The following is a 24529-nucleotide window of genomic DNA, read 5'->3' on the forward strand; positions in this document are numbered from 1 at the left end:
CGAATGTGTTTTAGTTTCCTACTCGACTTCTTGCTTTTCCCATTTCTGGAAGTACGCCATCTTGAGTCGACTATGTACATCTCATTTCGCAAACTCTGGCTGTTACCGAGAAGGAAAAAAAGGTAGACAAAAAAAAAGAAAACATAAGTAAATCAAAATAACGCAGTGGCATTGGTTCGAGGGGGATTAGGAGTTTACAAGGGAACAGTTGCCCACTATGGCGTATCCAGAAGTTTTATTATATATTTTTTAACTAGGTTACCTCATGGGGGAGGGGGGGGGGGGGTGCACCAAAATCCACCAAAACAACAAAAAAAAAACAAAAAAAAAAACAACCGTCGAGTGATATTTCTATTTTTTACGTTTGTTTATTAATTATAGAGCTAGGCCGCCAGCAACCTTTTTGAAGAGAAATGCCCATTTCATGGGCATAGTTGACTCTTCCTTACAGTGGCGTATCCATAAATGATAAACGATGAATCCAGCGTATCCCACAACCCCCCCCCCTCTCCACGACCAAGAGATTCAAACTTTAACAAATAAAGATACCAATAAATGCAATGTGGTCCACGGCACAACAGCTTAGGGGCGAGGGCCTATATCGGTAAAAGGGGCCATATGAAGAGTTTCATTCCAAAAGGAGCTAAATCCACTTTGGGTGATTCTGAGTAAATCGCCTTTTTTTATTTCTCTAGTTTCCCTTTAGCCATGTACCTTAATGTATTATGTTAAAGGTGTCACCCTGGACCAATAATACCAGCAAACAAACAAATTTATGGGGGTACTCACCTTTTCATTTTCGGTGGAGACTATTCACAGGCAGGCGCATGCGCAGGAGGGGGGTGTTAAAGGTTACCCCCCTCTTTTTAAGAGCCACCCCTAAATATCTGCATACCACAACATTCATTGAAAATTGTGTTTTTATATCAGAACAAAATTTTACGATCAAAATTGCTTCCCTTGGTCATTTTTGCCAATTTTCTCGAAGAAAGAACGCAGTCTTCGAAATGAATTGGACATAATTATGCAGTAGCGTTGTTAAATGCCACATATGGCGTTATAGCAATATTGGAGCCAACACGGACAGACAGTGATGGGTTCAAGCTTGGGGGTCTCCAATTCCCTACACCAACCCTACATGTATATGCCAAACTTTGGTTTTATGGGGGGAGATACATGCCCTGTGCCCCCTATACCTAGTTTAGCCACTGGGCTAAGCTTTTAGTTGTATGAATTTGCTTTTACCGTGATATAGCGTCATACAATTCTGACTTTTTACTTTCACATTTCTCCCTTTATCCGCACGTTCTTTCATCATTTTTTCTCATTCTGAATATGTTTAACCTTCTCTTTCCCTCACTTTCTCTGTTCCATTCAATTCCCGCAATTTTACTCATTTCTTTAAAATTATCATCTTTCACTCAAAGTCGGATTGTTTGCTAAAAGCCTTTTTCATTGTATATTTCTGAGACGAAATCGCAACTGGGCATGTACGGGGCTGCAAAAAAATATTTACCGGTAGTAACATTCAATGCATAGAAAATTTACCAGAGTGTGAAAAAGCTTTCCGACATAGAAATTTTCCACACTGAAGGGACCAAGCAATTTTACCAAGCTCGACCTATAGATCTTTATTTTTTTTAAAGGAATTATATTCACTTCAAAACATTAACTTCACTAAATAACCCTCCTTCTCTCTCTACCTCTCTTTCTCTATTTCTCAATCTATCATTTCGATTGTAGTCCACACATAATTCATTTTCTTTAAATCTAGATACAGTTTCATATTATATTACGATCGATGGTGTATCACTATACACATTTATTCAATGTGAAAATCTTAAAGTAGATATTCATTGATCTTAAAAACTAACTGTATTTTCATTATTGCAAAGTTGAAACTTTGATTCGACAAGGTTATCAAAATTCAATGCTTGCAAACATTAAAGTAATTTGATATTGGTTTTTGATTTGATATGGTTTATTGATTAAAAACATTCAAATAGCAGCCAGAGGCTGAAACAAATTGAACTTACAAAATATACATACAAAAGCATAAAATATAAATATAAATGGTAATTCACAAATAAAACAATGAATTCCAGAGCACAAACCGCAATGTCATTAATATATTCATTATCAATATTTAAATATAAAAAAGCTTTACAGAATTAGGCAAAACATGGTTAATACACATGTATTTGCTTCCAGACCCATATTAAGATATAATTATTATTGAATAATTGAATGTACAAAAGAATAGCTGTTAAAAAAGAGGGTAAAATTCGGCAACAAACTAGATGTTATTAACAGAATTGCATTGATGGATTGTAAATTTTAAAAATATATATGTATTGTCTTGAAATTTAATTGATACAATCAAATGAAACGAATGGATTATTATTCTTACAAGCTTATTTCAAATCTGAGTTTATCAGCCGTACAATGGTAGGGATCAAAGGTTTTGCGATATATCGTGGTTCTAAACATTGGGATATTGAGTTCGTTGGAATTCAGAAGCTGACGAGTCGTTGTCTGCCCTCGGAACTCGGGCAGGAGATCTCGGTGTCGAGAGGAGAGAAGACGAAGACCAAAGTTAGAGAGCAGAGTTTGTCTGCGTGCTTCAACTCTTCAAGGGATGGGATGCCTAGTGTTTCAAGGGCTGAATGGTAGGAAGTATAACCGCTCAGGATGATACGACAAGCCCTTTTTGGACGCGCTCAAGGTCAGCAGACTGTTGAGTAGTGATTTCTGATGACCAGATAGGGGTAGCATATTCCAATACTGGTCTGATGTACATGACATAAAAATTCGCGAGTTCAGATTGTCGGAGGTTGCATTTTCTTAAGCGACATAGTATGTATAGACGTCTACTTGCTTTGGAGACCATCGAGGACACGTTAGAATTATTATAAATTACAAAACGCTTAAATACAGCCCCGGCATAGCAACTAAAGAGCCGCTCCGAACGCTGCGGAGTTGTGTGAGTTCACAGTATGGACATGATTTGCACAAGCAGACGATGTCCCATGACATCTCACACATTTCCAGTGCCTGTTTTTTCATCTTCTCTTAAATTCTTTCTCTTACTTCACTACCATCAGAATAAATGTATAACCTATTGCCTCACTGTAAACCCCGCGCATGTTTTTATTTTGATGACAAATGCAGCGATACAAAAATAAAGGAATCTGTCGCTTGTAAAAAAAAATAAGGCGCCATTGTATATATTCAACTGCACACACCGGGGTATGTTCGGCGTTTCAAGAGGGAACAAATGCTGTCCTTAATATCATTCCGGGGGGTTTTCAATTTGAAAGTCTGGTTTCTTTGATTATTAATTAACCCCTATCCTGTGTATTTACAAACAAAAGATTTTAGTTATCAGAATCGGGTCATATCCCCTTTTGAATGGTTTGACATGCCATTACATTTATATACACTAAACTCATTATAATTTGAAAAATAATAGCTTTGCAATTATGTTCATTTTTTTTGGGATGTCGTCTGCTTGGGCAGTATTGGTCCATTATGTGACGTCATTAAAACATCGTTATTTTTTCTGGCGAATCTCTCGTATATCCCAGATGCTATGGAGGTGGTTGTATTTGTATTTTTATAAATCACCCGATATGTAGTTGACCTAACACTTGTACTATGGCTATCTGTTAGCTTACCAGTTTCTAGTGATAAATTAGTTGACATATTTGTGATTCTCTTTGAATTTCCACTTTAAGAATAGTGAGAAAATGTTAAATCGAGATCGTCGATCAGAATGGTGAAAGTCCTACACAACTGAAAAATCAAGTTCAGTATGGTCAGTCGTGTCAAAGGCCTTGTAAAATATGTAACAAAGTCTGACAGTGACTCTATCCTCATCAGTGAATTGCGTTAATTGATTTATCCGATATAGTAATGAAAGTTTGGTGCTATAGCCATGTCTAAACCTTATTGATGGTCACCAAGAATTTTGTTTGATTTAAGATTTTTGTTCAACTTAAATGATCGATAATCTTCGTGTTTTTTCACCCCGCGCATTTTACAATTATTTTGATCGACATCGAAATAGTCTCACAAAATGTCGCATAAATTGGACATTTGTGAACGCATAAAGGATTGGATTTATTCCTGAGTTAGCCCATTGAATATTCTCAGCTATATCCCAAGCCAGTTTACTGATGCATACTTCTCCTCCGCAGAAAGCATTCGCAATAGTGCAGATTTCATATGGGATACAACACACGCCAAACACCATGACAACGAGGGCTAGCTTCTTGGCAATTATTTTATTCTTTTGAAGTCTCAAGCTGGTAAACTGATCAAATTTTGTATTTGGTATCGCGTTCATGTAGATTGCTTGTGAAACAGTTTGGATACTCATAGATGTATTAGATCGCTGTGAAGCAAACAGACGGAACGATTTTGTTTGATGGTCATCATTGTCTCCTTTTACAGCATACATGTTTGCACGACATTCTTGATTAACACGGTATTCTGTCGTTTCATCTAAGCTTCGATTGATTGTGATAACTTGGAATTTATCAAACTGCCTCTTAATGTTAACAAAAATAAGAACATTTAAGAAAACAATACCCGAAAATGGTATTAAGTATCCAATAAGACTAAGAGTCAATGTTACGGATGGATTCACAAGGAACTCCGTGAGACACTCGTGCGAATAATCCACCGTCTCCTTTCGTCCGCCAAAATTCGTCCATCCGAAAGAAAGTAGGAACACAGCTGTAAAATAGATTATCCAAGCTGATATGATTGCGTATCGAACACGTTTTCGTGTCACGATTGATCGGTGTTTGATTGGCTTCGTAACTAACAAATATCTATCGATACTGATGAACACGATCATTACGACCGATACGTAGACGGCTACATAGTCAATAACGCCGTATAATCTACAGACGTACTCGCCAAACAACCAACGCCCACTTACAATGGTCGTCAGATTAACCGTTAACGACACGAGTCCGACGACCAAATCGGCAAAGGCAAGATTGAGTATGATCAGGTTAGCCGGTCGTTGACGTAACTTTCTGTCTTGAAAGTATGAAATGATTACGAAAAGATTCCAATGACAGTGATCGCAATGAGGATACCGTAGATAGCTACGACTGGAATCAATGCAGAAAGTGGTAGCTTACTATCTTCTGAAGATAAGACAGGTGTCCTGATGTTGAATTGGGTAGACTCTTCAGGATCCATAATCTGCAGACAGGTCATGAGAATTTGCATAGATTAGAAAGACAACTCAATTTGGTATGAAAGACAAAAGTAACACAAAGATCCCGAACTATTCCTCTTGAATCAGGGGCGGCGGAGTGGGGGCACCAACAAAAAAGGGCACTTTCTTGAGAAAAAGAGGGCACCTACAAAGGGAAATCTCAGAGTGAATATTCACAATGTTTAGACATTGGTATATACCCCTACATCGTCATGATTGTGATTACACTACAAGTGATATTTGTTTCTCTATTTACGTAGTACAAGATACCGTTTAAGCAACATATTTTTCAGCTGGGTGTGTTGGTCTGAATATCAATTTCGAACGAGCTAAGCTTTTCAGTCTTTCTTCATTAGATTGTGCTTAATACTCATCAGGGTTTTTTTTTTGTCTTCTTTAAAAGATGTAATTTTTCGCACTGGGACCTCACAAATATTACAAAGGCAAAGGGCACTATTGTCTTGCCAAAGTATAACGTGTATCTGTCAGATTTGAATAGGGGCAATTTTCAGAGGTAAAATGGGCACTTATATACCATAGATGGAAAAGGGGCACTTATCAGAATGGAAAAGGAGCATTTATTGTAAAGGAAAAGTGGCAGTTGTCGAAGGAAAAGCACTTATCAGATTTTAATGAGAAAGTGAAGGGGATCTTATGAAAAATATGGGGGGGGGTGCACTTATCATAAGGGAAAGGGGGCACTTATTAAAAGAGGAAGGGGCAGTTCTTACAAAGGAAAAGGTGCACTTGTCCTATATGAAAAGGTACCCCTTTGTGGATACCCGAAAAAGTGAGCGGCACTGTGCCCCCCTGCTCCCCGCTAAAAGTAGGACCGTGGCCAATTCGGCTCCCACCAGAACCCGCCACTGCATATTGAATACAATACATTTTGAATTTGTCGTATCCAACCTGAATGCACTCTCAATGTACACCACAAGATTGATGTAAGGGAACACATTTCAGCAAACAACGCTTTAAAAGCGGTTCTGCAGTATGCAGTGTAGCAGCCTGTTACACTAATTTTGATCACGACACATGAAACCATCCCATTTTATCCTTTCCCCCATGTTCTGTCTTATTTTCTTCTCTAAGAAAGTGTGTTATGTTGTCATTAGTCTTCCCTTCCTCTTTACAATCATTAATGTCGCCATTTTCTTCAATTGTCCACTCTCCTTAATTGGATGAGCGATGACAAGCTAGAATGATAAAGAGTGACCCCCCCCCCATAATAATAATAATAAACGAGCAATCTGGAAAAAGGGGGAAGATCAGAGATATCCTGAATACAGCTTCAATCAAGGTGTAGAGGCAAAATAGTCGATTTAGTATCGTCTAAAATATGTTTTAAAGCAAGTCAGATAGGAATTACAAGAAACCATGTGAGAAAAATGTTGACAATTTAACAGCCCGCAATCCGAACAGTAAGAATCTAATTGACTTGTGCATCAGCGAAAGCGGCGTACCCAGCTTTGGCGTGCCCCTTAGTCATCCCCTCTCCAAAGAGAAGAAGAAGAAGCGTATAATATATTAATTCAGAGTATTTGACCAATGCATTTTATTATTATTTTGCTCTGGTTCATGACATTACGAACCACAGCAAAATAACAGTGATTTCCTATTGAAATCTATTTATTCGGATGGTCATATCTCAGCCAATACTGAACATATTCAATTGGTTTTCAACATTTGGACATTATTTTTTATGCTCTTTCGGAAAATGAAGTTCAAATTTGAAACTCTAAAAATACTTTGTTGATGACGAGAGGAGAGTCATCACCTTTGCACTTTATGTGAATCATCATCAATATCATTATCAGTAACATTATCATCGTCATCAAATAATATCTGTTATACAGTAGATTCAAACCCCTCATCTCAGAACACTGAAGTATAGTCTTTTTGCGGCATAAAACATGAGTATCTAGTACTTGGAGGCTTTAATACTCTTTCAATCGGAAAGAAATATGAAGTTTCGTGATTAAAACAAAAATATAAAGATAAGGAAACACTGTAAGATGTCAATGGGTAAGTTGCTTCATTCAAGGAAGGTTTCCATTATGTATCTTCAGTTTCACCGATAGTGGATTCGGGTGTAGATAGCCCTCGCTACTCATCGGCGAAATGATAATACATATCATACGTTAAGAAATAAAGTTATTCTCAAATTCAAATCTTTTCAAACAAATACAACTCACGAACTATCAACTAAAAAGGCACATTAATCAACTTACCAAATTAATATTGACGTGAGTGTTGATTTATGAAAATAAAGACGTGCGATGGAGACTGGATTAAGCTGTGATGAATAGACGTGTCACGATGTCAAAGGTTTACTCCAGCTAAGTATTCGATCTGACTCCGACCTAGATCATACCTTTATATGAGAGTTGTATGACTCGAGTCGTTGCTATAGTGAGAGGGGCGATCCTGGCAGCAAATTCACGATTGTTGTCGATATATTTGCAAATATCTTTCTATAGGCCTTGTCGGCAAATTTAAATTATCGAACTCAACATTTAGCATCACCGTCATCGTTCATCTTTTTCTTTCTTTCTTCCCCTTTGTAAAAGTAGGATATGATGATGATGATGATCATTATCATTATTATTATCATAATTATTATTAATATTATTATCATTATTATTATCAGTGGCGTAATGAGCAAACAAAAATGGGGGGGGGGGGGGACATAAGAAGAACAGAAATCCCCATCAAGTAACACGATGCAGGGGTGGCGGAGCGTCTTCCGAAATAGGAAGGGGAGGCACCAACAAAAAAGGGCACTTTCTGGAGAAAAAAAAGGGCACCTCCAAAGGGAAACATAGCAACAACAAAAACATATACAATTTTTAGACATTGGTATATATACCCCTACATCGTCATGATTGTGATTATACTACCAGGGATGAAATCAATATTTGTTTCTTTCTTTACATGGTACAAGAAACTGCTTAAGCAACATACTTTGCAGTTGGGCGGGATGGACTGAATATTAGTTTTCGAGTGAACTAAGCGAGCGAGCACAAACTTTAAGATTTATGAGGTCCCAGTGCAAAAAATTACATCTTTAAAAGAAGACAAAAAACAAACCCTGATGAGTATTAAGCACAATCTAATGAAGGAAGAGAATGCTCTCAGTCGCTTTAAATTAGGGGCAAATGTTAGGGAGGCTATGAGAAGATGAGGGATGATAACAACTGCTTGTCATGTAGCACATGTCGTAACTATGTACTAGTCTTTTGAACATAAATAACATTTGGTAATGGAAATGCATTTGAGTTGAGTTTGAGAACTTATTAAACGTTGTCTCAACCTTTATATCCGTAGAGAAAGGTCAATTGATTATTTTGGCCTAGAGAAGGGACGTTTGATAGCTTTAAAACAGGAGCACGGTTGTATTTCTAAAAGGGGCACACTTCGTTCTTATGAAATGTGGGATATTGTGCCCCCCCCCCTTTCAGCAAAAGTCCGATGTGTAAAGTCAATACGGGTAGACCTTTTTCTTTTGTTACGAGCCGGAGATTTTGGGAACACGCATCGTATCCCTCCGTTCTCGGAGGGGGGGGGGGGGGGGGGGGGATTGTGCCAGTCATTAAGTTATTACACAAAGCTGCTCCGATTCTTTGAAACTAGAAGGTGCAATGGTTGGCTCAGTAGGGTTCGATTCAGGTTGATGCGCTAATGCCCTTTGATAAGGCATTAGTCCTTATTTCCAAGTCCTTCGGAGATGATGACTAAAATCCATCGCCCCCTGGTTTAAAGGTCACTCTAAAACCAACCAACCAACTAGAAATGGGACTTTAGATGATCGCAAAAAGGGCTCAATTTGTAAGCGGGAAATGACGGTAAAACAAATGATGGGCACTCATTAAAGGCCAATCAAAACTAGTCAGTGAAAAGTGGTATTTATTAGAAGGGGAAGGGGCAGTTATTAACCCTTTGAGAGCGAGCCCGCGCACAGCGATTGTTTCCCCTGTGACGGAGCGATTTCGGTTATATCGCCAGTAATGGAAAATTTGGCGGTGCTTTCTACTTGCATTGCTCATTGCGCCTCATTCAGACATTTTCGTAATTTTTAGTAAATGTAAAAATGAAAGATCGGACTTTTTTCTTTCTAAAAATGTAAGTTTTGTTTATCATTACGAAAAATACAGTCTGTTATTTTTTAGGGGAATTGCTGTCTTATTTTGCTGAAGCTTCACGTCTTTCCTTTTCAATACACTCACAATACAAATTGCGTAAGCACCGCCGCACGCACAGATCGGTCGATACCTCCATTCATTTCCCCCATTGTCAATGATTGTCGTCTGCTAAAGCTCGGCCGATTATCAACCGAGCCATAAATAATAGGCCTAAGCCTTCATTTTACGGTTTTCCACACAATATTGTAATAAATAGTAATGATAATAACAATTATTTTCTTCATCTTGCACTCGCTTTTCTTCATTGCCAGAAAACTTGTTTTTATGTTGCCTTGCATTTTTTCTTCAACAATGGTAGCATCTTTGCCCAGGAAAAGTCTCACATTCGTGGCTATATCGCTGGAGTTGCTCAAGACAAGAGTGATATTCCGTGGGGAGAGAGAGGAAGAGTAAGGGGTCGTGTTTCAGAACATAACATTTGAACATTTCATATGCCCGCTCAAACCAAGACCGGCTTTAGGTTGATCAAGATATTTTACTCAAGCCTGCTCTAAAATGGTTACATGCCCTCGTAAAGGCCCGGTCACACAGCCCTCCACGGGCGTATCGCGGCCGAATCACGGCCAAAAATTTCTGCCCGTGAAGCAGACGCTGTTGGACGCTTTGAGGTCGCGATAAAGACGCGATACAGCCGTACTTTACCCGTCGTTACACGCGGTAAGAAATTCACACGCGGTTGGCCGCGCGAAAAAGTTTTGGGCTGCCCAAAAATTTAGACCGCGGGTAATCGCGGGCGGTACACGTGGTACACACGCGGTAAAGACGCGGTACAGACGCGGAACGAACGTGCTAGGACGTGCTACGGCCGCGGTTAAGACGTAGTTACACGCGGAATTGGACGCGAAATTTTAGCGGGTAATCGCGGGTGGAGCACGGTCATAGCACGTTTGTTCCGCGTCTGTACCGCGTTGTTATCACGTGCATTAGCGTGTGTACCGCGTGTAAGCGTGGTAGGCCGCGGTACCGCCGCGCTTCACCCGCGATAAGGACGCGGAACAGTCGCCGGCGTCTGTTCCGCGGGCATACCACGGGTAAACCGCGGGTAAGCCAATTTTGCACATTTTCCACCACGGGCAACCGCGGGCAAAAAAAAATCGCGAAATTTTACCCGCGATACAGACGCGAAAGGCTGTGTGACCGGGCCTTTAAGGTATATAAGTTAGAGTGGTTGTTTGTATTGTCATGTAGATTGACCAGGCGCGTAGCCAGAGTTTGATGTTTGGGGGGGGGCACATACATGTAATCGATCGAGGTCAAAAAAAGGGGTCTACAAAATTTCAACCGATCCTGGAAATTTTAGGGGGGGCATGTGCCCCCCCCCCCCCCCCCGTGCCCCCCCCCCCCCCCCGTGCCCCCCCCCCCCCCCCCCCCGTGGCTACGCGCCTGAGATTGACCTATTAACCTACGTTTAGGCTTACATCCTCTTCTTTCAAAACGGTAAACTTCCAGAGTAGTTAGGCCCGGTCACACCGGCAGAACTTTGCTGGAGCGTTCCTGGAGCTGTGAAAAAAATTCATCACCGCTCGTAACCGTTCACCACCGTTTAACAGAAGTTGGCCCCCGTTAAGGCAACGCCGTATACGCTCGGCCACCGCTGATGGTCCCTCCTAGCTCCGAAAGTTTTGAGCTGCACAAAATATTGCGAGCGGTGAGGAGCGGGCAATTTTCCGCTCCGGCAAAGTTCACCACCGCTCCAACAACAGCGTACCCTACATCGATAAGGCATAGAAGCCTTAGATTATATGATGAAAAAAATGCCACACCAGTAGGGCAGATAAATATAAATAAGTAATCGGGGTCGAAATCGAACTGATAATACGACCCGTATAGTAATACGGAACTTGGAAGTAGCGTCAAGCAAGAATCCTGGCAAGAATATTGAACGGACGCGCGCGTACGCGTCCGTCTCCAGCTGTACGGGTATTTCGGGCCTTTTTTTTCTCGATCCGAACACTAACTTAGAGTAAAGTTTTTTTTTTTTTTTTTTTTTTTTTTTTTTTTTAAAGTTGAAATGATATATCACTTTTTCTCGATTTTTTTCTACGCAACTATATTATTTTTTTAATAGATGAGATGAATATATATCTAGATAATAATTCGAAGAACTTTAGCACATAATAGCTAATAATGAGCTGGAAATCTTTGTCAACATAATTATTAGGGATATATCTCGGCTTCTGTAGAAGCCCGTCGTCTCCAAAGTGTTAAAAAGTGAAAATGGGCACTAGAAGGGAATGGGACATTTCTCATACCTATAGAGAGGTACTCATCAGAGGTGGAAAGGTGCACCTCTTTAATGGTAAAATGCACTTAGTACAAATGAAAAAGGGCACTTGTCAAAGTAAAAGAGAGAACTTATCAGGTATGGCCCGGGGTACTTATCGGAGTTGAAAAGACGATATTTATAAGAAAGCGGAAGGGATACTTTTTACAAAAAGAAAAGGGGTACTTATCGAAGAGAAAGGGTTAGTTATTGGAAAAGAAGATGGGCGCGTGTTAAAGTAAAATATACACTTTTCAGAGGTAAAAAGGGGGCACATCTTACATCTGAAGAGGGGCACTTATAAGAAGGAAAAGGGACATTTATTAAAGAGAAATAGGGGCACTTGTCAAAGTAAAAGGGGCATATTTTAGATTAGAATATCAAAATAATAATGTAGACACTTATGACCTCGACAAAATAATGGCTATTATTTTTGTTTAAGTTCTCCCTTTACAGCGGCGCCAGTCATCCATCAACATACAACCTGCATACGGTCTTTCCTCCGACTTGGCCAGACAAAATGATCAATGCCTTTGCGTGCGACTTTGAGAATATATCCGACTTCACATACGGGTAGACCCGGGTGGGGTTTCAAACTTTTCCGCACTCGGATTTCATCAAATCAATCCATTATTTGATAGAATACTACAATGGGTCCTATTGTTATCTAGGTTGGTTATAGCCTAGCTTTACATTGTTCATTTTAAGCTTCCTAAGAAAAAGACAACTTTAATTTGTAGGTCATGGAATGTATTTTGTTTTTAATATTTTTTATATATTATTTTATTTATTTATGCAGTTTTTAATACATGATAGAAATCAAAATACATGTACATTGAAAGATAATTTATATGAAGAAAATACAGAACTGGTCCCTGTTTTTTATGAATTGTTATTGTAATATTTTTCAACTTCAGGTTGAGGTCATTGTTGAGAATTACTGAATTGGCTGATGAATGTTTGGTAAATTTTCCTGAACATTTTAGACAGTACTCTTATAATTTGAATTGCGGCCTCAAGATTTTCATGGTTCTGTACAATAACAAAATGTGTTGCCGCCTACTCTCAAAATTAAATTTCCCCATGTATCCCCAGCGTGATTTTAAAATTTTAACCCCCCCCCCCCCTCCTTCGAAAAAATCCTGCGTACGCGCCTGGTTAAGTCTGATATATTATTAGTGTAGATACAGACTCTGGGTGGTTTGAGGATCAAAACAATCCAGCATAATCTACATGTACATCTAGTATGTATAACATCTATTAAACCAGATATATACTTTAGTTTAACTGATGTCAATATTTGTTAAAATTGAGTTACCTCTGATTGTAATAAGGCAAAGCATAATAGAACCAACCGAGACTTTGCAGGCATTGTGTCAAATTTCAGTGGGAAGTTCCTCCAATCAAGGTTCCTTGGAAGGACCTCGAGTACCTACTCCTGGAGGAAATGGCTGCAGAACACCTTTTTTTTTTTGTCCCGAAAATTGAAAATTAAGCCGACCGATATTTTGTCCCGAAAATTAGAAAATTATGCGACCGATATTTCGTTCAGTGGGGGAGGTCAGTTTTTCACTCTTTTTATTTTATTTTTACATTTGACAAAAAGTGAGGGGGGGGGGTTAACCCCCAAACCCCCCCCCCCCCGTCTGCGTACGCGCCTGCTGACTTAAATGATTATAATACAAGAAATAGCCGATTCAACTTTAACTTACCAGAAAGAGTAGGTAGTATTGGAAATTCGTTTTATTACAATACCATAACACATTGGAATTCCCTTTCCAATGGTATAAAGGAAATAGAAAACTTTGCTCATTTTAAGAGGAAATTAAAGGAATACCTATTAGAGAGTCAGAGAAGAGAAGTGAATGACATGTTATATGATTGAAATTTGTATTCTTCTGCCGTTTCATACTTTTTCATTTTGTATATACTTATGTTTTTGTACGTTATAGAAATTCTACAAATTCATCATTATTTTCCTCTTCTTCCTCCTCTTTTTCTTCTTCTCCTTCTTCCCTTTCTTCTCGTACTTTTTTTCCTTCTTTTTGTTATCTGTCTGTGAATATTACTATTTTAACTTATTAATTTTGTACATTTCTGTTGTGGGACCCCACTGGAAATAAGCTCTCGAGCTTTCGTGGGCTATCCTGTCCAAGCTGACTTAATTTTGATCTGTTATTATTGTATATTGTTGTTTGTTGGAAGCTTGTCGAATAAAAAAATATTTAAAAAATTAAAAAAATGTACAAAAATAACACTTATCTTAATTTCAAAAAAAGAAAAGTGCTTTGCATACAATACCACTTCTTACCAGTGCATTTTGCAACTTTCACTTTTGATATTGCCTATTATTCTGATGTACTGCTCATTCCATCGCTACAATATCATAACAAATATGGTATCATTTAAAAAATGAATAAACACACTATTGATACTATGAAAAAGCGATGATCATGGAGTTTGCAAACTTTTATGAGGGGTATTTATCTTTCTGATGTCTCAATGCTATACAAGTTTTAACAAAGTATTATTTGAATAAACTTCCTTTAGCTTCTTTAATCATGTAGTTAAATTTAGCCAAATTGCTACCCCTAATATTCAACCATATGCTTACCTTAAAACAAGGGTTATACCACTAGAACATAATGCACACAAAAGATCCATTTACCTATTTTAATACAAGTTTTCAAGACAACATGTTGTTGAATGTGTAGTCTGGATATCCATGATGTGTGATTAGGGTTAAGGAAATAAAATATTGTGCATTATCTTGGCCCTCCCATTTGTAGGTCCAGATACATGTATTTTGTCCATTATAGCTGTGGATTTCAGTATGCCATTACAACAACAAAAATGGCTTCAGTTTTTCAAATATTTTGGGATCAGACCCCTAAGACTCTAGGGGCCTAAGTGCTCCTCTGCTCCTCCATAGTTTGCAAGCATATACTCTGATATAACACTTTACCACAAACCCACAATTCCTAAAGCCTTGAGCAGAGCCTAATCCTGTCAGTTTCTTGCTGAGTCATGCTTAAGTACAGAGCGTATTGTAGTCTCATTTTGCAGATACTTTTACACACAACAACTGAGAAATGTGTGTGCCTCACACATTGTGCCTCACACACACACACGCACGCACACATCAGGGCTCAAATTAATTGTATCCTTTTCCTCTCTGCTCCCTTCTCTCTTCTTTCCATCTTAAATGCTCCTCAATTGCATATTTATTGCTTCTCCCCTGTCACTGCATCTCTTGCTCTCTCTCTTTCTTTCATTCTTTCCCTTTCTGTTTTTAGTAGTCTATTCTGTTATCACTCCTCTTTCTCTTTTTTCCGCTTTCCTTACCTCACTTCCTCTCTCTCTCTCTCTCTCTCTCTCTCTCACACTTTCTCTTTCTTTCACGCTCCTCTCCCTGCTCTCCCGTGTCCCCTCTCTTCTCTCTCTATCTTTATTCTTCTATTCAACCTTTTCACTTCGTTTTATTTTTGCCTCTCTCACTTTTTCTTATCGAAGTGTTGTTTTTCGTATTATCCCTGTATGCCAACATTATTCTACTAATCATACACTACTGATTTTATAGCATATAACAAAATACCCAAAACAAACACGCTAGGTATGTTTTGCAAGTTCATGTGATTTTATTATCAGCATTATTCCCAATACTATTAGTTATTCCCCTTATACCATGGTTACAATGTCTTGTTGTCGGATCTTTTCTTTAGGAAAAAAAAGAGCAAAACAGAGAGAAGATTTTTAATTTGAAGCTTATGATGAAAAGATGTAGTATTATGCTAGATTTTAAGGTTGGTGTACAGTTAACCCTACATAAATTATATTTGAAAGATGTATAATGAATAAAAACATGGAAGAAACAGAAAATATGTGTTATTAATGAAAACCACTCACCATTATTTCATTTTAGAAGATTAACAAGGTTTAAAGGCTTAACAAATACAGAAGTGGTAAAGAAGATTCTAATTATAGAAAAGTTGCAAATACACGATGGAAGATGACAATTTCTTGCTTTTATTTCATTGTTTCTTGAGGAAGAATCGACTTCAAGCGTCCCGGATGTTGTGTCACGGTCCCTTCCTATGTGAGCAATAAAAGAAGACAATATCTTTGGTTAAAGATATAATGAGGAAATTGTGGAGAAAAGGGAGTCAGAGAAAGACGGGAGGGGAGAGAAAGAGAGAGAAAGAGAGAGAGTGGAGACAGCGGGGGAGGGGAGAAATGGGGACAGAGAAAGGGGGGAGAGAGGGTGAGAAAGTGAGACAGAGAAAGAATGGAAAAGGGAGAGGGAACGACAGAAAGGGAGAGGGGGCACGATGAGAAGAAGGAAGCATGTTTATAGACCTGTACATGTGTACTGTATTTCTGAGTAGAATATAATTTTATAAACGACTCCATATTTATCACTATTGATCACAGCATTACAGAATTATAGATTGTAATCAGCAACAATTCTAAAACTGATACTGCTGGAACATCTAAATTGAGAGAAGTGTCTTTTTCAATGTCGAGGTAAGAACGGAAATACGTTATGTATGAGCATGTCACAGTGTTGTATAGGCCTACAATATTATATTCTTAAACATTGCTTACCTAAGACTTGACAGGTAATTAAATTGTTAAAGCAAAATACGTGTAAAAGTAATATAAGTGTCGGATCTTTTACTCGCCTTCATTTATAGTTTTGATTTGCCCCCTTGCCATTACCCCCTCCCTTACATTAAAACAAAAATTGATTAAAATTGATTGAGTCTAATTTAAAATTTTGATGATTATTATAAGCAGCTCTGTATATGTAATTGTGAGTGGAAAATCATTGGTCGAACATCTGCACTACAATTATCTTGTTTCATGTTATTGTACAAAAATACATACCGAGTCTATCGGAAAAGGGCATGCGCACCAGCGCAGATCGATCTAAGATCCTCTTCGCTGATATCCTCTTCTTTCATCGCCGGGATCTCAGCCAAAATTTGAGCACCTATTAAGATGAACGTGAATTTGAAAATATGGTGAAATGAGGAGGGGAACTGGTGAGAACACTCGATGGAGATGCGAAGGTTGCGAGTTCAATACCCGACATGGCACTTATTATATGTCTCTAAACAAGGCATTTTATTTTCATTGTTTCTCCCCACCCAGGATTTAAATGGGTACTCGGTAGGATACGAGCTTTAATTTGGCTGGACTAGGCTGGGCTCGACACTAACAGACGCCGGGACACAATATGGGCGTCCATTATAAGACTGTGCCCCTGGATTAGCACATGTGTCCTTATAAAAATGTGCCTGTCAGGAATATTTGTAATACTATATAATATGTACTCCCCAGGGAGTGGAACATGTACGCTATCACGTGCGGAGTAATCCAGGGAACGGGATAATACTGTCGTAATCACAATGTAAAGCATGTAGAACATAATATTAAGCACTATGTATGTGCCTGACAATAAGTATCATTAACAACGAATTTTCCTGTCTCCTTTCAATGAGTCCAGTTATTCAAAATATTGGATATGTTAGATTATAATATTTATACACATCATCAAATTTGGTCCAAATTTGTGAATTATTTCTGGTAATAATAATCATGATGAAATAATGATAGTATTATCACTATTGATGATGACGATGATAATAATGCTAATAATGATTATCATTTACGAAATTTTAGTATTAATTATCATTATCACCATCATCATCATTATTATTATTATTATTATTATTATCATTATTATTATCATTATTTGTTTTCATTATTATATTTCTATGGCTACTTACGAGCTTCTTCTGGAGAGTAACCAACTCCCCTGCATAATTGCTGAACTTTGAGAATTTTACGATGGACTTTACGACTTGTCCTAGTTAACTTCCGGTCACCACCGCGATGGGCTATCCTGCGACGAACTACACGACCTCCAACTTTGGCGGCTCGCCTCTTCCATCCCTGCAAGGCTACCGCGTCATCAGGAGATGCATCATCCTCCGAGAGGGAGCCTTGCAAGGCCACAGCATCAGGAGATGCAACTTCCTCCGAGAGCATCAGATTCAGCACTGGTTGCCATAGAAACGAGATGGAATGAAAACAAAGAAAATACCCAGGGGGGAGCTTTCAAATATATATTTATGTACATACGCGCGACCAAAACAAGTTTTGGCTTGTTAAGGCGAGTGACGCATTTAGGGTGTCAAATTAATAGGCACAAAATGAGAGGGAAACAAGGAAATTTTGTTGAGTTTGTTAAAACGCATTTAGAGTACCCTTGCCTGGAAAACACATTATATTCTTACTGCCCCCCCCCCCCCCCGAGTAAATTAGGGTCGTACGATAATATTATCATGTGTTAACAAAATGTCTTAATTTCACAGCTTTTCTGACAATAGCTTAGGGATTTCCTGACAGACTTCTTAACCCTAATAAGGCCGGGGGGGGGGGGCAATATGCCCCCTGTCCTCTTCGAGAACACATTTGGATGGCGCCCCGCCGCTCGCGGACCTTTTTCTTTCGAGTCTTGCGCATCTTTTAAAAGATTTTTTTGAAAATCGGACCTACAGTAACAAGGTCACGTAACCTTTTGTCTTTGCATGTCAGCCCGAAAATCGCTCATTTTCGTGATTTGTGTACAAAGCGTATGGAAAATTAATGTCATTTTTCCTAAAACTAGATCAAACATTGGTTATTGGGTCTTGTTTAAAGTTTAGGTGGTTGTTTTGGTAGTCAAAATAGTTGAATTGTAGTTAGAAATGAAATAAAACAACAAAAACAATAACATACATAAGTTAAAAAACAATGAAATACTATGGAAATTATCAAAACAAGAGATAACACAAGGAATAAGCTGGCTCTTCTAAATTTTTTGTCGTATTATTAATCCAAATGGTCTAATGAATAGTGAAAAAGAATGCTTAAATATGAATAATATATGAATTATGAGTAAAAATGTGAAATTATCATAGTATTCTATACACTTCACTGGACATGCGTGCACATTTTCGAGGAGATCGGCCGTTTCACGGCCGAGATCTTAAGAGGGGGCCATAATGCCCCCCGGCCGTATAACACCTCAAATAGCCCAGCCTTTTTAGGGTTAAGGGGGCGGTCAAAACTTTTCAAGCATTGACGTCCCTGGCTGACTTATGTACTTACAGGTGTCCAATGCATCTTGCTCTTCAAAATCCTTGGCGCACACCATACTGGTTGCCACAATAGCACAGAGCACAAGAGCTACTTTGATCATCATCTTGACTAGTTTAGCTTGGGAAGCAGCCTGCAATATGTGAAAGGCTATTCTGTTTGGTTTAGCAAAAGAAGAACAAAGGAAACGAGAATTGGGAGTCATTCCTATCTTGCCGGTTCCGTATTTCTGTGCTGAATTCCTCGAAAATGTTCGTCCTTGTTATATTGCTAGAATATGGGAAGAACTGAATAGAATAGCATTATCTATTTTCAAACTCTGGAACACCGTCGGTTGGAATGTTTTCCCCCAAAATGTAAAACGCATAAGAAATCGCGTTTTAAATGGTGAAATGCAAATCTTGCATAAATTAAATTTATAATAAAAAAGAGCCGATCCCGTTAGTACTCTCGTTATATTGGAAATAATTGCCAATCTACAGATTTTTCAAACTAACATGAGTATCAAACTTAAGAAGGTTGTCATTTCAACAAATCAGTGTAATTATATTCATATCTCAACACGATTTTCTGAAGATTCGCTTTCACGTATTATCACATGATCTAAAGATATTTCCTTTTTATGTTGTATTTTCGATGATACAAATTTATTTAGGTCTATATTTAACGAATAAAATCAATCAATTTCACCACATGGTCGCTTTTCCTCCCTCGCTTGGATAACTCTTCGGATCAAATACATCAAAATTATTTTTCACTACATTGCTATATAGTTTCTGAATGATATGAATGAGAACCAAGCTTGTTAGTATTCTAAGCTCATACGTTTGAACAGGGGCGGCGCAAATTTATTATTTTCCCAGGGTGCCATACAAAAAGAAATTCCTACTTACGCCGCTGACTTTAGAGATAGCTAGATGGGTGATGCTATTACAGTATATACGACTGCAAAGACCTTCACAAAATCAAATTGAAAAGCTATTTCAATAGACTTGTCCAACACCTATTAAAATGTGCGAACATAACAACGATGTGTTACGTAATCCGGACTTGATTTGACTCATCCACATGACCACATCACCTATACATGATTGATATCTTCATGAACTGATACACGATGGTAGTCCAAAGACTAATAATATATAATAGGAAACATAACAAATCAAGCGTAAACATTATACATCAAAATTATGAATTAAAAGTAAATAAACCTATAAGGCAGATTGTAGAATATATTATGCATCGTATTGGTGAATAATAAAGAAACAAACATTGTGTCATTTGAACGAAGCAAGATTTAGAAATGGGTCCAAAAAAATATTATCGAAAAATCGGTTATAAAGTAAAGTTCTGTAATAATAGTCTGCAAGGTAGAAAACAGATGCTTACCAATCTGGTGAGAAGGTTCTGAAGGCAGCTTGTTGCGGGTGAGATCAGCTCCTGAATTGATGACTCGAACCGATTGGCTTCCCTTTTATGGAATTATTCCTCGCCACTTTCCTCATCTGCGCCTCTTTGAACATTCTTGCGTGCGTGTAATGATTGATAGGACCGATGAGGTTGGCCAGATGTTTTGATAACTGATAACTTTATTTTGATTTGAGAGACTTTGAATTCAATGAGCAAAAGAAAGAAAGATATATGGGCGGATCATTGGAAAGTAGAATTAATCAATCTATCTCTTGTTCAACTATACTTCTTTATTAGGCTATAGATACACACGAACTTAGAAGTCATCAAGAATGGTTACATGTCTTCCCCCCCCCCCCCAAAAAAAAATCATATTTCCGAAGGTGAATATTTGCGAAGATCAGTTAGTCCCCAAATTTATCAATCTAAAGGTGTTTTATCCAAATGAATGTTATTTAAAAGGTTTGTAATTCAAAAAATGAAATAGGGTTCATGATTCTGAAGGTTCATTATCCCGAAAACAAAAGAGAACCCTGTTTCTAATTTTCAAAATTATAAACCTAATTTTGGCAGATTTAACGAACCTTCGGAAATGTGATCTATAATAGTGTTTAGCGTTAAATTCTGTATCATATGCGAGGGAGCGTAGCGACCGGGGTAGTATGTTAAATAATTACAAAGAGAGATAGAGTGAGAGGCAGTGGTGAAAGGGAGAGAGGGGGGGGGGGGGGGGAGGGAAAGAGCGAGATAATAGAGAGGAGAAAGAAGAGAAAGAAGAGAGAAAGGGGAGTGACAAAATAGAGTTATTCTTGAGATTGGAATATATGAAATTGTAACCTATCATTCATTTTTCTGCTTATTTTTTTAGAAAGAAGGAAATCAAGGTGAATAACGGATTGGTTGAAACTTGAAGTACGAATTTAATTTAGACTGAATTTGTATACACCACTTTCATGACAAGACATGCAAAAGTCCTAGAATGCAATAATAGATTTCTTACAAGTCTTTATAGTCAAGACAATAACATTGGAAAATTAAAGGGGCGGCAAAGCGTATTTTTTTCAAAGTGAGGGGGGGGGGGGCACCATAAAAAGGGCACTATTTGGAAGAAAAAAGGCACCTACAAATGGTAACATCGAAGCAAAATATTTAAATATGCTAATGCGTAGTTAATACATAATCAGGGAAATTTTTAGCAACATACTATGCTGTTGTGTGTGATAGTCCAAATATTCCTTTGCGAGCGAGCGAAGAAAGCGACCAAAAACTGTACAGTTTTTGAGGTCACATAACGAACGATTACTTTTCATTATTAGACGGACTTATCCAGATGGGGTTTTAAGCACAATCCCATAATGAAATAATAAATAAGACCTTCAATGTGCTTCTTAATGAGATAAACTATAAATGTGAGCGAGCAAAGCGAGCGAGTTTTCGAGGAGATTTGAAGGAAAAGAATGCTCTCAGTCGCTTTGAATTTGGGGAAAATGTTAGGGAGGTTATAAGAAGTCTCTTGTTTCTGGGAAGATGAGGGATAATAACAACGTTTTTCATATAACACGTATCGTAATTATGTCTCAGTCTTTTTAACATGAATGACATTTGGTAATGGAAATGCATTTGAGTTGAGTTTGAAAAATCAAACGTGGTCCCAAACTTTATATTTTTGAACAAAGGTCAATTGATTACCTTGGCTTAGGCAAGGGACGTTTTATAGCTTTAAAAAAGGAGCACGGTTGTTTTTTCTAAAAGGGGCACACTTCATTCTTATGAAATGTGGGACATTGTGCCCCCTGCCCTTCTCCCGGCTCCACTACCTTTCTTGTAGTAGAAGAAAAAAGTTTCCAGTTATTACACAAAACTGCTCCAATTCTTTGAAAGTAGAAGGTTCATGAATTGACTCAGTAGGGTTCGAAACCAGGTCGATGCGCTAGTGCCCTTTGATAAGGCATTAGTCCTTACTACCAAGTCCCTCGGAGATGATGACTTAAAGCCATCGCCCTCTGGTCACGTTAAAAACCAACCAACCAACTAGATATGGGACTTTAGAAGATCGCAAAAGGGCACAATTTTTAAGCGGCAGTGGGAAATGTAGGTAAAACAAATGATAGGCACTCACATCAAAAGCCAATCACATCAAAAGTAACAAGGAAAACTAATCAGATGTGAAAAGTGGCATTTATGAGATGGGGAAAGGGGCAATTATTAAAAAGGGAAAATGGGCACTATCAGAAAGGAATAGGACATTTCTCATACCTAAAAGAGGCACTCATCAGAGGTGGAAAGGGGCAGTTCTTTGATGGTAAAATGCACTTATTACAAATGAAAAGGGGCACTTGTCAAAGTAAAGGAGAGAACTAAACAGATCTGGATCGGTACTTATAGGAGTTGAAAAGACGACATTATTTTATAAGAAAGGGGAAGGGACACTTTTTACAAAAAGAAAAGGGTACTTATCGAAGAGAAAGGGTCAGTTATTGGAAAAGAAGATGGGCGCGTGTTAAAGTAAAATATACACTTTTCAGAGGTTAAAAGGGGGCACATCTTACACCTGGAGAGGGGCACTTATAAGAAGGGAAAAGGGACATTGATTAAAAAGAAAAGGGGGCACTTGTCAAAGTAAAAGGGGCATCGGTTAGATTAAAATATCAAATTAATAATGTATACACTTATGACCTCGACAAAATAATGACTATTATTTTTGTTTAAGTTCTCCATTAATAGCGGCGCCAGTCATCCATCATCAAACAACCTGCATACGATCTTTCCTACGACTTGGCCTCACAAAATGATCAATGCCTATGCGTGCGAAAGACCTCCCGTCCGGGCCTCCCTTTACAGCGGCGCCAGCCATCCATCACCAAACAGCCCGCATACACTATGAACATGACTGACAAAGAAAGCGGACAAAATATACAGTTCCTCAGGTAGACAAAGGAACATCCCTTCACTGCTATTATGTAAACATTTGTAGAACAGGTGTCACATGCATATTCACCTTTTTACATAATAGCAGTGAAGGGATGTTCCTTTGTCTACCTGAGGAACTGTATATTTTGTCCGCTTTCTTTGTCTGTCATATTCATAGTGATACGATCTTTCCTCCGACTTGGCCGGACAAAACGATCAATGCCTATGCGTGCGACTTTGAGAATATATCCGGCTTCACAAACGGGTAGACCCGGGTGGGGTTTCAAACTTTTCCGCACTCGGATTTCATCAAAGCAATCCATTATTTAATACAAGACTACAATGGGTCCTTTTAATACTTATCTATGTTGGTTATAGCCTAGCTTTATATTGTTCATTGTAAGCTTCATAAGAAAAAGACAGCTTTAATTTGTAGGTCATGGAATGTATTGTTTTTAACAGTTTTTATACAGTGCGTCCCAGAAAAAACGAAACCGAGAAGTATCGATGTTTTATCATAACTTAATCAGTACCATAATTAATAAATGATACATATTTGGAAAGATTAGAGTCTCTTCTTTCAGTTAATGCTACTCAGATGATGCATATTTCACGCATGAGTGATTAAAAGCAATTTGAAGGAAGGAAACCAAAAAGACATTTGGCGGGCGGTATCTGAATTTCGAAGAAAAAAAATCACATTTCGAGAAAGTTGAGTTTCTGCCCTTTCATATGACACCTCAATCAGGAAAAATGAGGGAGGAATAACAAAGTTCTGTTTGTTTAAAGTAGCCCTTACATTTTCATAATTTTAACAAACAAATTCGTTTTCACTGGGTGCCTGCCGTATCAAAAAGCAGATTTGACAAAAGACTTAACTCCGTTTTGTTGACAATCAGCCATGCATGAAGACTCTCGTCTACGGCTGATTGTCAACGAAACGGAGTTAAGTCTTTTGTTAATTTCGTGTATTGATACGGCAGGCAGCCAGTGAAAACGAATTCGTTTAATAAAATTATGGAAATGCAAGCACTACTTTAAACAAACAGAACTTTGTCATTCCTCGCTCATTTTTCCTGATTGAGGTGTCGTATGAAAGGGCAGAAACTCAACTTTCTCGAAATGTGATTTTTTTCTTCAAAATTCAGATACCGCCCGCCCGCCCGCCCGCCAAATGTCTTTTTGGTTTCCTTCCTTCAAATTACTTTTAATCACGCATGCGTGAAGTATGCATCATCTGAGTAGCATCAGCTGAAAGAGGAGACTCTAAGCTTTCCAAATATGTATCATTCATTAATTATGGTTGTGATTAAGTTATGATAAAACATCGATACTTCTCGGTTTCGTTTTTTCTGGGACGCA

At 38.2% G+C, this 24529-nt stretch overlaps 1 protein-coding gene across 2 annotated transcripts; it reads right to left on the reverse strand.

The window, feature by feature from the left end:
* Positions 1 to 15315: 15315 nt before the first annotated feature.
* On the reverse strand, positions 15316 to 20306 carry LOC100888238 (centrocin 1-like). 2 transcript variants are annotated; one of them, XM_030982635.1, is made up of 5 exons: positions 20237 to 20306; positions 18860 to 18967; positions 17494 to 17766; positions 16589 to 16694; positions 15316 to 15793 (listed from the first exon to the last, which is right to left on the reverse strand). In XM_030982635.1, exons 2-4 carry the CDS (start codon positions 18951 to 18953, stop codon positions 16594 to 16596), a joined length of 468 nt encoding a protein of 155 aa, XP_030838495.1. In that variant the 5' UTR covers positions 18954 to 18967; positions 20237 to 20306; the 3' UTR covers positions 15316 to 15793; positions 16589 to 16593. The 2 variants fall into 2 exon arrangements, with proteins under 2 accessions (XP_030838495.1, XP_030838494.1); XM_030982634.1 differs by having other exon boundaries at positions 18860 to 19002.
* Between the last annotated feature and the right edge of the window lie 4223 nt (positions 20307 to 24529).

This window comes from Strongylocentrotus purpuratus, unplaced genomic scaffold (assembly GCF_000002235.5).
Source record: "Strongylocentrotus purpuratus isolate Spur 01 unplaced genomic scaffold, Spur_5.0 spur5_scaffold_12, whole genome shotgun sequence".
Taxonomy (NCBI): domain Eukaryota; kingdom Metazoa; phylum Echinodermata; class Echinoidea; order Camarodonta; family Strongylocentrotidae; genus Strongylocentrotus; species Strongylocentrotus purpuratus.